General features: G+C 36.9%; 2 protein-coding genes across 2 annotated transcripts in view; both read right to left on the bottom strand.

Moving 5' to 3' along the window:
• The window catches only part of LOC127467539 (uncharacterized), a 121348-nt gene extending 120014 nt beyond the window's left edge, over positions 1-1334 (bottom strand). The window contains exon 1 of the transcript XR_007903158.1: positions 1223-1334. The gene's annotated coding sequence lies outside the window, so the exon portion shown is untranslated. The remainder of the gene's footprint in view (positions 1-1222) is intronic.
• A 4294-nt stretch (positions 1335-5628) lies between these two features.
• NCAM2 (neural cell adhesion molecule 2) overlaps positions 5629-12356 on the bottom strand; it is a 277189-nt gene continuing 270461 nt past the window's right edge. Inside the window, exon 18 of the mRNA XM_051779598.1 lies at positions 5629-11853. Coding sequence (XP_051635558.1) covers positions 11742-11853 — 112 coding nt within the window. The 3' untranslated portion in view covers positions 5629-11741. The remainder of the gene's footprint in view (positions 11854-12356) is intronic.

Here is a 12356-nt window from a genome sequence, read left to right on the forward strand (position 1 = left end):
TAGAGCCTGAGAGGAAGGAAATTAATTGTTTGCAGAAAAAAGAAAAAGTTTCAGTTTAGTTCTCAATATTATAGGAATTGGTGCAGGTCAGAATGCTGAAGGACTATTTGGGAGAAAAAAAACCAGCAAACAAACGAACAGACTAAAACAAAGAAAACCTGAAACAAACAAGAAAAAGCCCTACCAAACCCCAAGAACACCACAATGAACAGCTTGGTTTAGTACAATTCAATTATACCTTTCAGTTAATCAAGGCTGAAGAATGGAAAAGGTGAGAACACAGGATTTAGCCTTCTCTGCCTCTCTTCTGAAATCTGCTTTTAATATATCACCCTACAGGCCCAACAGTTTCCACCAATATACCAAGGTAAGGCAGGAATGGGACTTCACAGAGAATTTGGGTCAGCTACCATCAGTGTGCACACCCAGGAAGGCCGTAATAGCTAAACAGGAAATAAAGCCACTGGATGAAAGCCTTCCATTCACACTCAAAAGTAGAAATAGAGTGACAAGTTATATCCAGAAAGTTATGAAGAAGTAGGGTAAACATCTTCTAACTTCACTGACTGGGGTTATCAGTGAAAAGCATCGTATCAAGCACTCTACACACCCTCCAAAAATTATTTACACAGGCCTCTGCCCACCCTCCCAACACCGCAAAGGTACCAACATTTCACTCTTCTCCAGGTCAGCATGCTGGATCTCTCTCTCACACTTGATTTTCTTTGTTTAAAAAGAGAACCACTTTCTGCCAGCAAATTATATTTTTTGGTCTCACTTAAACTTCTCCTACCCTTTTTTATTCTTATTTCTTTCACTAACTTTCTAATACATCTTTTGCCTAACTCTTCATTACTTTACTAAAGCTATTCTGATAATTCCATCATTCTTCCCACTCATCTTCAGAATAAAAGTGATTAAAAACTACTATACTCATAATTCCTGCCCCCAGTATAGATTTTCTGTTGATAATACATAAGTCAGCTTTCCCTCCTCTGGTTTTGCTTTTTTGTCTCTTGACTTTTTGTGACTGTAATTCTGTTTCTGGACTCCCTCAGCCCACTCAAGGCTTTTAGATACTCCACTGACAGAAGCTGCAGCATCCAAACAACAAAGCTTGTTGTTTAACTGAAAGCTTCCCTGTTACAGTCCCTCTAACAATACCTTCTTTTCTCAGAAGCAAGAGAGGAAGCTGTAACAGCACCTGAACATACTTACTTACCTCTGGGAAAGAGTGAAATTGGGAGCACCAGCCATTGGCAAAATAGCCACACCACACCACACCTGCATTTGTTTAACCCCTTTAAACTTGTAGTGTTTAAACTGCCCTCAAGAGGCCTAGTAAAGAAAAAAAATCCTAGAAGAGGTAAATTCTGCTGTTACAGATAGTAAAGGATTTTAAGACAGGTTATTTAAGATAACTCAGTGTGTTCTTTGTTGTCTGTTAAGTATTTCCAGGGAAATTTGGGTGTTACGGTATAAGGGAAGAAATTGTCTCTATTCTCTGAACAATAAATTAATTCATGGCTGCCCTTTCACACAGAAGTTACTGGCAAACCTTCAGAGCAATTTGTCTCAACAAACACCATAATATATCAAGACAGCAGCATTTTTTGAAGCTACACAAAGACATTCAGTTTCTCACAATTTGATAAAGAATTCATAATTCTTTAAGGTGAAGTTAAAAATCTCACAATTATGGGTAATAGGTCTCCTTTGTTTAGCTTGCCACTCTTACAGAGAACGCATCCTCTGCCCAGGATTTGGCTATTGCTTTCATGCTCAGACAGTGGTACCAACTCAAGTATTAAATGTGTGCTCAGAACTGAATGCTCCAATGTGTTCAAATTCGAACACACTAAAACTCCATGAAGCAGCAGGAAAAAGATTCCTCCACCACAAAACACAGCAAACCCCACTTTTAATCTAAGGTTTAAATCTAGCAAACAGTTTATGCTTGTTCTTGTATTTATTGCAAGTAGTTTCACTGAAATCAGTAAGATAAACGGGTCCATAAATCTTTAGCACAAAATGGCCAAAGAGAGGAAAAAAAAACATTACTCTTTCCTGGCAATTGATTTGCTCAATCCAAGCAACTATCACCCAAAATGGAAATTAGATCCTCTGATCCCTAATCCTGTGCTACAGCCTTTCTCTGTCAGTCTTCTGCTCTCCCACTTCAGACAAATTACGAACTACAAGGAGCTTATCTCCCAAAAATCTCACATAAAATACAACAAAACCAATCTACAAAGAATGTGATTTAGTCTACTTGCAGCACTATGCTTTTCTCAGCTGAGAATCATGCTTAACCTGAAATACTTGAACGATCAACATCTTATTGCTTTAACATGTCGGCAAATGGGCGCTTACCCAATTCCCACCTCCAAAACCTTTTTTTTTTTTTTTCCTTCTACACCTTTAACCCAACATGAGAATATAAAAACTTCTTACCTCTCTGTGAATTTCCCCCCTTACTCTCCGAGCCCTGGCATCCCCGACTGACCCTGCCCACCCCTGAAGCTCCCCCCCCAGCTTACCCACAACTCCTATCAGCCTCCCAGGGCCATCAGCACCTGCTCCAGCTGTGCTCACAGGCCAGGTGGATCCTGGCTTCCTGGGCTAATTTTGACCCTGCATCCCCACTACGGGGTCCCTGGGCATGAGGCTGCCCTGCTCCTGGGCTGAGGATGGTGGTAGAGACCCTGGCTGCCAAACCCTCCCAGACCCCCCCATGGGTCCCCCAGCAGACCAGTGTCAGGGAGCTGCCAGAAGTCGTGGCACTTTGACAGTGGTTATCTTTCAACAGCATCAGGGGACTCGAATACTAAGCTCTAGCTGCTTTGTGGGGTTTTGGGGTATTTTTACTTAGTGGAAAAATTAATCAGTAATCAATTATTTTTATGCCTCTACATTACTGCTTCCCTCTCATGCCCGTATCCAGCAGACAGAGTGGTATCTTCAGAGGCCCTGGACTGATGCTGAAATTAAACTTTCAGAAATCAAACGCTTTCCTTGGTGAATTGTTCAGCATGTTCGTGTCACCATCCATCAGCATAACACAAAAAACTTGGATGTTTCAGCTTAAGGAGTTTATATTGCCTTGAAGAATACAACCATATTGTATGGAAAAAAGTGCATGGCAATGATATTACAGCTGTGTATTACATCACCAGATTATACAAGTGGGTTTTATATGTTTTCCTTTACTCAAAAGAAGTAAAAATCATGCTTTTCAGAGTAAATGCCTTTAATTTTTTTAAGGATACTATTTTCTACCGAATATATACCTTTTAGAGAGAAGGATAGAAAAAAATACTGCAGCTGGGCATGTCATGAATACCAAGAAGGACAGAACCGTTACTCCAGTGCAACAATTAACACTTGCATCCCATTAGGGAATGGTCTAATTACAAAACTTGTCTATAATTAAAAGCTTTGCATAGGAAACCTCTAATATACATCACCACTTTCACCCTGTGAAAATTTACACAGTAGTTTGAATTTCAGTGCAAGCACCCTGTCGATTAAATGTGCACACTATATGTCATTACTTTCTCCAAATTCTTGTTTCCTAAAATACATATGTCATTCATAAATCCTTTTGAAAGCAATTCTTAAAACAAATTAATTTTTATTTATTATGGAGTTGGAAATTGTAATGGCAGTACATAGGAACTTCTCATTTCTTGGGGTTAAAGGCTGTTTAGCCCTTCAGACACAAGTAAATCATAAAAGTTTTTTTTCTTCTGATCTATAATAAAAATAAGTGCCAGAGTAAAATGCATTCATCATGTTATGGTCTAAGACAATGAAACTCCTTTTTAAACTTTAAAATAATAAGATATCATTTCTCCCTCACTAGTTTAGTCCTAAAAGATGGCATTTGCTTAGCAGAAAAAGCTTTTCTTTTTTTATTAAAAACTTTTTTGTCCACCTTATCATCAGATTGCCTGAAAGAATTCTACAAGTGTGTGCTTAACCTGACCATCCTCCTGCCAGATGTAGTTCATTCTGCTTTCTCAGCAACACCACTGACAATATTTATATTGGCTCCAACTGGATACATTTCATTTCTTTGTTTAATCAGACTGAAGGACAGTATTATCTTTTTTCTTAAAAAAAAAAAAAAAAGAAATTACAGAAGTTAAAGTATGACACTAAGCTCGATTTAGAGGTTTAGCTTTTTTTAGGAAGTGTTTAATAAATCACCAAAGAAGTTTGAACCATATCCCCAACAAGAAGCATTTTCCACATAGGAATGAGTTTACAAACACAGTTTGTTTTTCAGGATCTGCGAGGTCTCAAATGAAAAAGTTGTAATCAAGAATCAGTGTGGCACATTTTTTTCCATTTCATTTTGGAGGTTTTTTGGTCCAGTGCTATCTGTGACCAATTTAGGAATGACATGGGTAAACAAATTGTTCTTATCAAGGTACCTGAGTATAATTTTAAGTATTTTATCTTGTATTTCAAGTAACATCTGAATCACATGAGAGAATGATATATTGTGACAAGGTTGAATTTTAAAAGGTTGAATCTGTTTCTGAAGATGTCATACATTATCTTTCCGTTATCAGTAGTTTGCAATAGTTGCATTTACTGCTCACCTCTAAATTAAAGGGGGAACCTCTCCTGCAGACAGTGCACTAAACTGATTGACTCTCAAGACACCTGACCTAAATTTGTGCATCATTTGAGAAAGTCTATTTATTTTCTGAGCAAGAGACATGACTATATGAAAAATTTTCTGTGGTGTACTGGTGTTAACAGGACACTGAACAAGTTCTCATGCACAGTTTTTCAATACAAAGAGGTATTTTTATTATTTGTTAATGCTGTCACTGACACTTAGGGAAACACATGCCTAAGACATCTGCAAGGTCAGAGCTGAAGGGTGTGTGGAAGGAGGAAGATACAGCTGTGAAGATTTTGTTGAGTAGAACAATATATTTCTCCTATATATGGCCCCTCCTTTCTTAGGCTGGTGTGGTTTTTTAGAACTTAGGTGGCCCTCAGAAAGCTGATTCTTAGGCATGAATACACAATCTAGCAAGTTTCTCTTAGGTTACTTCATTTTATTGGTGGTAAAAAGGAGGAGATTTTGCTCTGCCATTTCAGGGGAGTGCCTGGGCTGTATTCTCTGAGGTGTGCTTTGCCCATCTTCTGTCTTACTGGAATACAAACCAGCACTGCAGTAAAAGCCCACTACATTGCAGACTATGCCCAGCCTGTTACCATCAGCTCCTGGTGGTGCTAACACAATTACAAGACTTTTGGAAGATTCAAGGTTTGGCAAAATAAGGAGGTTTCTGCTGATAATATTTTTTTCTGGCATATACTAAATACCTTTAAAATGTTGCACTTGTATGGAAAAAAGGAATATTATCTATCAACACTAACACTTAGAGGGCTGATCATAATGGGCCTCAAGCTCAGGATGCTACAATAGATGTATTTTGACAGAAAAGAGAATAATAAATTGTAGGTCTGTGTGAGCGTTTTTCAGTACTTCTATAAAGAGGGTAAAATAATTGATATGTTTCTTTTTGGCAATGAGACTCCTAATGAATAAGACATCTTGACAGAAAGACGCTTAGCAAAAATAAATATAACGACAACACTTCATTAAAGTAAAAGTATCTTTACTATTAATATACAAATGGTGAAGAGTGACAAATAATTGATATACTTTAAGCCATACTTTCAATGTCTTTCATAAATACAAAACCAGCATCTGCGATATTACTTCTTTTTACAGTATAGAGATATATATATATACACAGCATTTCATAGGGACATAAGATTCTGAAACAATAAACAAACTAGCTCCAGTGGTAGCTAACTTATCAATATATATTTCAGGTGGCATATATCGCAAGTGGGCTGTTGACAACATGTGGAATAACAAAAACAATATATGGTATGCTTTAGCTTGTACTGTACACAGCATACAAATACGTACCGAGTGCTCATTGTAGCAGGAAAGCTTTTTTTTTTTTTTCTTTTAAAACCTTGTCTAAGTAGTTCAAAATTCTTAGTGAGAACTCCACATCATGAGCAACAAAATTATCTTCTGGGGGGGTTTGACTGCTTTGTGTATTTGTCATTGCTCTATAGAGACTCTGAGGGTTTGTTTTCCCTTCCTCCAACCCCGCATTTTAGATTTTAAAAAATGCAGCCTAATTACATGGTAGAGCTAAAGGATACAGCAGGGTTAATGTTCCCTCTTCACTGGTTTTCACAGCTCACAGTGCTTTGCCTTTTGGCAATGCCCTTCAGCAGCCTCTCCTGCTTCAGTAGCTCCCCATTTCCCCTGTCAATGCTAACGAGAGATGCTCCCGGTATCGAAGCCCTCTCTTGGCTCATTCTTTGGCACCCGTTCTCTCTGGAAGTTGCTTTCCTGAACTCTGCTGGCACTGCATCTGGTCATCCCACCCGCACCCAATCTCACCTGTGACTTAAAAGCTGCCAATACAAATTTGGCAATAAATATTTATCTCATTTCTCTGGGCTAAAAATGGCCAATATTCAAGTTTGAAAGTCAAACATCATGAGGCTCTCAAAGCCTGTTAAGAGAAAAGATAGACTGCTAAACTGTGATTTCTCAGAACCTGATCCAAGGCCAAATTTGTAAGGCTTCTTTTTGGCTCAGGTTCAAATAAAGTGATATAAGAACACATCTATATGTGCAGTGGAAATACTTAAAACTTACCACTTAAGATCACTTAAAACATAGTGAGTGGTTTCCCCCCACTACTAAAGAACTGCTGTCAAGTGGACAGGCTACTTCAGGAACTGATATGAAAAAATCTGAAAAAAAGGGGGTGGATCCTTGTTAAAAAAGATTTATTTAGCCATGGTAGATTTTCATTGATCAGAACAATTATCTGAAGCTAAACAAAGATATGTTTTAAGAATGTTTTCATCCTCACCTGAAGAAGTGTCGCAATCACAATGAATTATTTTAAGAGATGTTTTCTTTCTGGACATATGGTAAAGTATTGGAAAAAACTGTCATCAGATATTCTATCACAATTTCCTGATCAATACAAACTCTGTGCAAAATGTTAGCAGGAGCCTGGTGGGACATTTAAGTTCCACTTACACTTAGAAGCAACTTGATCAGCTGAGGACATGCAGAGCCTCGCTGAGGTGGATGGATGGATTAAATTCAGGCCCTGCTGAAGTCATTTTGTGTCTTACAGCCCAACGACACCTGGATTACAGTGTGGCCCTTCCTGCAGCACCCTCAGCACCCCTCCATAGGTTAATTCATAACAGGGGTCTTGAGCTTTTCTAGTAAAAGGCCTTTATGGAGGTTCTTTAATCAGGAGTGATTATCATCCCTCAGACACAACTACACTACCAAGATGTTACTTCTGCGACAGCTTACCCAGTGATGGTGAGGCTGCAAATGACTGCGAAACAAATGTTCACTCCAGCTTTTCTCCAATGGTAAAATGGTGGGAAGATGCTCCACATCATCTTTCAAATTTGAGAAAAAGATTTTAATATTTTAGGTCTAAGCACTTAAATAGAACTAAGGAGACTTTCTGTCTGACTCTTCAACTTGATAAATTGGTCAAAACACCCCCGCACATCCACCATGTGCTCCATCTACTTGAAAGTTTTCAGCAGTAATACACCCACTATGACCCTCCGTGGAATTGTGATCTCAATTGATTTTTTGAAAAATTTGTGTTTAAAGTATTTACGTGACTTGACAATAGTATCTCCAGTTTAATGTCACGGTAAAGCTTTCAATTATTTTAAACAGGCTTTGTAGACAAATTATTGAAGATTTTTCTTTAATAAAGCAGAGTGGCATGCTATCAAAAGGCACAAATACATTTCCATTATCTGGTCTAGGAAACAGAAAAAAAAATGGCATGATGATTATACTACAGTTTGATGATTGGCACTTAAATAAATAATAAAAGTAATTACCATCATAAAAAAGAAAGCCACTTTTTTTTTGGATGAACATCAATGCAGAGGCTGAAGACAGCAGGTGGAATTTACTATACCAGGAACTGTTGTCAAACAGCCTTTGTAGATGACGGTCACTGTGTAAATACGTTGTAAATATCTATGAAGAGATAGAAAGTAGGCCCAGTCCTGCAAGTTCTCCTATGAAAATACATCCATCTTCCTGCTCACATCCACCCCACTGGTGTCAGTGAAGTGCCATATGTGGGTTCAGCCATATAAAATTTCTTGCAAGACTGAGGCCTAAATAAATTAATCTTTGTCACATTAGGCATTAGCATCACCAGAATAGTAAATATTTTTAAAACCACAAAAAAAACTTAGAAGTCAAAAACCCCAAATAAACGAACAAAACCAAGAAAAACCTCTCCAGGGTACATTCATGTACTAAATTGTAAAGTATTAATTAAAACTTTGTTACTATTGTGGTAAATCAGAACAGAGATCTACTAAAAAAATTATAACAAGGAGTTCTAAGTAATTTTACTTAATTGTACTCCTTACTTTTTTTGTTGAAAAGAGATTGTCACTGCCACATTTCATATCAGTAATAATTTCAATGGCTCCCTCCCACCCTCGTCCCTGGAGTATGTTAGTGTAACAATTCAGATTACTTTTACAAATAGTTATATTTTGTCAACTCTTCTGACATTTCATACTAACACTTAAAATTACTTTTAGACAGTAAAAGTGACATTTATACAGATATCTGTTTGTTGTTTTTTTTTTTTTAGTCTAGAATAGGAAAAGGAAATAAACAAATGTTGTTATTCCAGTTCTACACATATCTTACAAATTACTATGAGCTGTCCCTCATTTGGAAATATTTGCAAATATCAGTGTTTTTCAGCATTCTTTCATAGAGTTTGGCTTTCTCCTGCACAGCACAGAGTCAAAGCACAAGAGATTACCTATTAATCCACAGACCAAAAAGGTATGCTTGGACAGTCCATCAGGAAATAGAACTGTTTTATTCTCAGCCCTCATATAGCCCAGCTGGCAAGAGGCATAACAGCAAGAAGAAATTAAATACTCCTGGAAACAGCTTTTGGTTTGTAAACTAATATCATGGGAAATGCTTTTACTTCGAATATTGGAATAATTTTGCGGGATATTTTGCTTGTGATATGTAGCACAGGCATATTAGTAATAATGTGCTGACAAGATCTCTTAAATCTTCTAATTCCTTTTTATTGGAATTAGAGGCCATATTAGGGGAAAAAAAAGAGGAAAAAACTTCCCACCAATATAGTCCATGATTTTTTGTGTGTGTGTGCATAAGTCCAACTAAAGAAGTACTAAAATTTGAAATGCATCTACAGTTGAGCCTGGACAGTGTTACTTCTGCCCACATGGTATAGGCAGCTTCCTGTGCAACTGCTGAGGCTGGTTTCAGGAAAAGCACCATTTGCCTGGGGAGGATTGACTTATGTGGATATGCATGGCACCACCTTACTGTGTGATAGCAGGTAGAAGATCAAGGATGTCTCCTACCTTCATCCTCACCCTGGAAAAAGTATTGTGTGAGAGGATGTTCAGCCACACCAACCGCATTGTTCTCAACTGCTGGAATTGCCCAGGTCCCTTCCTTGCACTTTGATAGAGCAAATACATACTTTGTACAAAGAATATATATTCAAATATATAAATAAGACAAGTGATTCTCTTAATTATAGGTTAGGGGGCAGTTCAGCTCACTGTGTACTCAAAAAGGAACAGAACAGAAATCTGACAGACAAGCAGCTCTTTGGTGGTACTGCCTGCTCAGGATGTGGGAACAACAGTGAGAGGTCATAAAGGAATGTCTTCATCTTTTCTTCACCCAGAATTAGTGCCTTAGCATTAAGAGAAACTTCCTTTCAGCAATTTTGAATTATCATCTTCCATGATTTTGATCCCACATTGCTATGCCCTCTTGCCCATTCTTTTCACTTTGGTACTAGTTTTGTAAGAGCTTGACTTCTCGTCCTAACCACACCAGTGGCATGCCTCTGTCCTCAACTACTTCGGTCATTGCACGTATTTCCCAAAGTGAGGAAAAGTTGTAAAAAAAACCCATAAAATAACCTGGGTTTGAAAAAATAAGACAGCTCTAATAATTAAATATATCCTCCTTAGCTCTTTCAAATGCACTTAAGCTTGGGTTAACAAGAAGGTTATTGTGACATTTTCCTCAAATTTAAGGACATCCTTTTAAAATTCACTTTCAGTTTTACTGCACAAAAGACAACAAGTGTAAGAACTTCAAATATGAGCAGAATTCAGATATAGCATGGACACAAAACAATTTGCTGAGCAAAGCTACACTTAAACCTCAGGCATGACTTAGATGTGGAAAATCCACAAAGTACTCTACCATTTACTCCTGACAAGTAGAACTTTTCAATCTAGTTTTCTATATGGTTTATCTACTTCTTCCAAAACAAGACTTTGAAGAGTTTGGTAGGTGTGGATACACTATGTTGCAATGGAAACAAACTATATTGTTCCAATTAGTGATTAATCAATGATACTAAATATGAATGATTTTTGCATCAAATAAATCTGTCAAATTTCAAAGTGGGGCATGTTGACCAGAATAATAAAAAGGAATATCTTAAGGAAAGCTTAACAGGGAAAAAAATGAATTTGGTTGAATATAAGACTGCATTAAGTTAATAATTTAATACTGTTCCTAACTGTTAAGGCAAAGTCTGCCTTTCCATCTGTTTTTACATCTTATTTGTTAAGACAAAGAGTATCACAAAGGAAATCACAAAGGAACAACTGCTGTTTCAATAAGGCTAACTTTAACGTTTTATGCACTGATTTGGGGAGAAAATGTATCTATTTCACTAAAACACAGTTTCATCCCCCAACTAAATGGTTTGAACTAAGAGCAAAATGAATATTCTATATGTATAAATATGGTGGGACAAATATTGTAACTTTTCATTTGAAGACAAGATTACGATTAAAAACGAGTTTTCTTTCCACACCTTTGCTGCATTTTAGTTCACATGTGACCTCCAAAACTTTAATATAGAAAACCTGAAGCACTGAAAATCCAATCCTGGAGCCTTTCAGAGTCACACTCATGTAGTTAGGATGAGGCCAATATATCATTACAAAACAGTTACCAGTTTTATCTATATCCATATATACCACCATGGTTATCAGCTTTTCATTTTACTGTAGAACCCAGGTGAAACTGCAGGTGGACTTGCCATTGTGTTGAACAGTGGTTTTTGTTTACTTCAAGTGATAATCACAGCTGGAATGACTACTGAGTATCTGCCAGTGCTAAGGTCTTAAAGGTTATACTGAAACTGTGTTTCTTTTTTTTTTTTTTTAAAGACAACCTAAACTTTTGTTTTATTATAAATGGAAATAAATACAGTAGCATATGGCACTTTATGTATGTAACTTGCACTGTAAGATCTGGAGAGACCTGATATGCTGTTTGTGGCTAGGGGTGCTCTGCAACTTTTCTTCTAAATAGGCATAATTTTTCACAAAATAAATTACAGTTCTTATTCTGCAGATTTGTCAAATTTATACCATGGGACTTGGTGTCAGCAAAACTACATACTAAAACCATTAACAAAAAAATAGAAAGAAACCGTAGACAGGAACTGTTTCATCATATGTACACACGTACTAACTATTCCAAGCTTAAGTTTCCCAAGAAATTAAGGTCAGCTGTAAAGTTTTGGTCACGGGATTACTTCAATCCAAATGCATTATCCAGACAGCTGTAGTTTATCTTATTATGCTTTGCTATCATCTTCTTTTGACTGGATGATATCATTAGCAACTTTGATTTCTATGGTTTCTGGATTTAAAGCTTCTTTGCCATTTTCCTCCTTTAGTGGCAGTTTCCTATCAGACAAAAAGAGAAATTATGATAAGACATAAATAACACAATCTGGAATTTAAGTCTATAACATATGTATGACTTACACAGTTCACAGTGTTTCTAAAACCATAACTTATTGAAAATAATATGTAATTATTTTATTATGTGCACTGGCATTCTTTGCTTTTAAAGAAATCCATGTTAACCCTTTCTATTTCTACAAAGCCATGAAAAGCTAAATGTCACATGATAAGAACACTGCTGCTGCCCAAAATGCAGTTTCTTCAATAAGACAAAATTAAAAATAGAATGTCAAGTAAATTGACCCAAGACAGCACCGAGATATGTGTTCCATAGGATACTGTGGAACACTTACAGTCCAGCTTTTTGCTAAATCTGGATTAAACTCTTTTTTAATGTCTGTTTCTTAATGTAAATTCAGTTGTATACAAAAGAACACAGCTATCATTGGAGATTATACCAAGACATAGGTAAAGAACTTCTAGTGCATAGTTATTTAGAAACT

The sequence above is a fragment of the Manacus candei genome, unplaced genomic scaffold (assembly GCF_025592945.1).
Source record: "Manacus candei isolate 608988 ecotype Guabito, Panama unplaced genomic scaffold, ASM2559294v1 h1tg000014l, whole genome shotgun sequence".
Lineage (NCBI taxonomy): Eukaryota > Metazoa > Chordata > Aves > Passeriformes > Pipridae > Manacus > Manacus candei.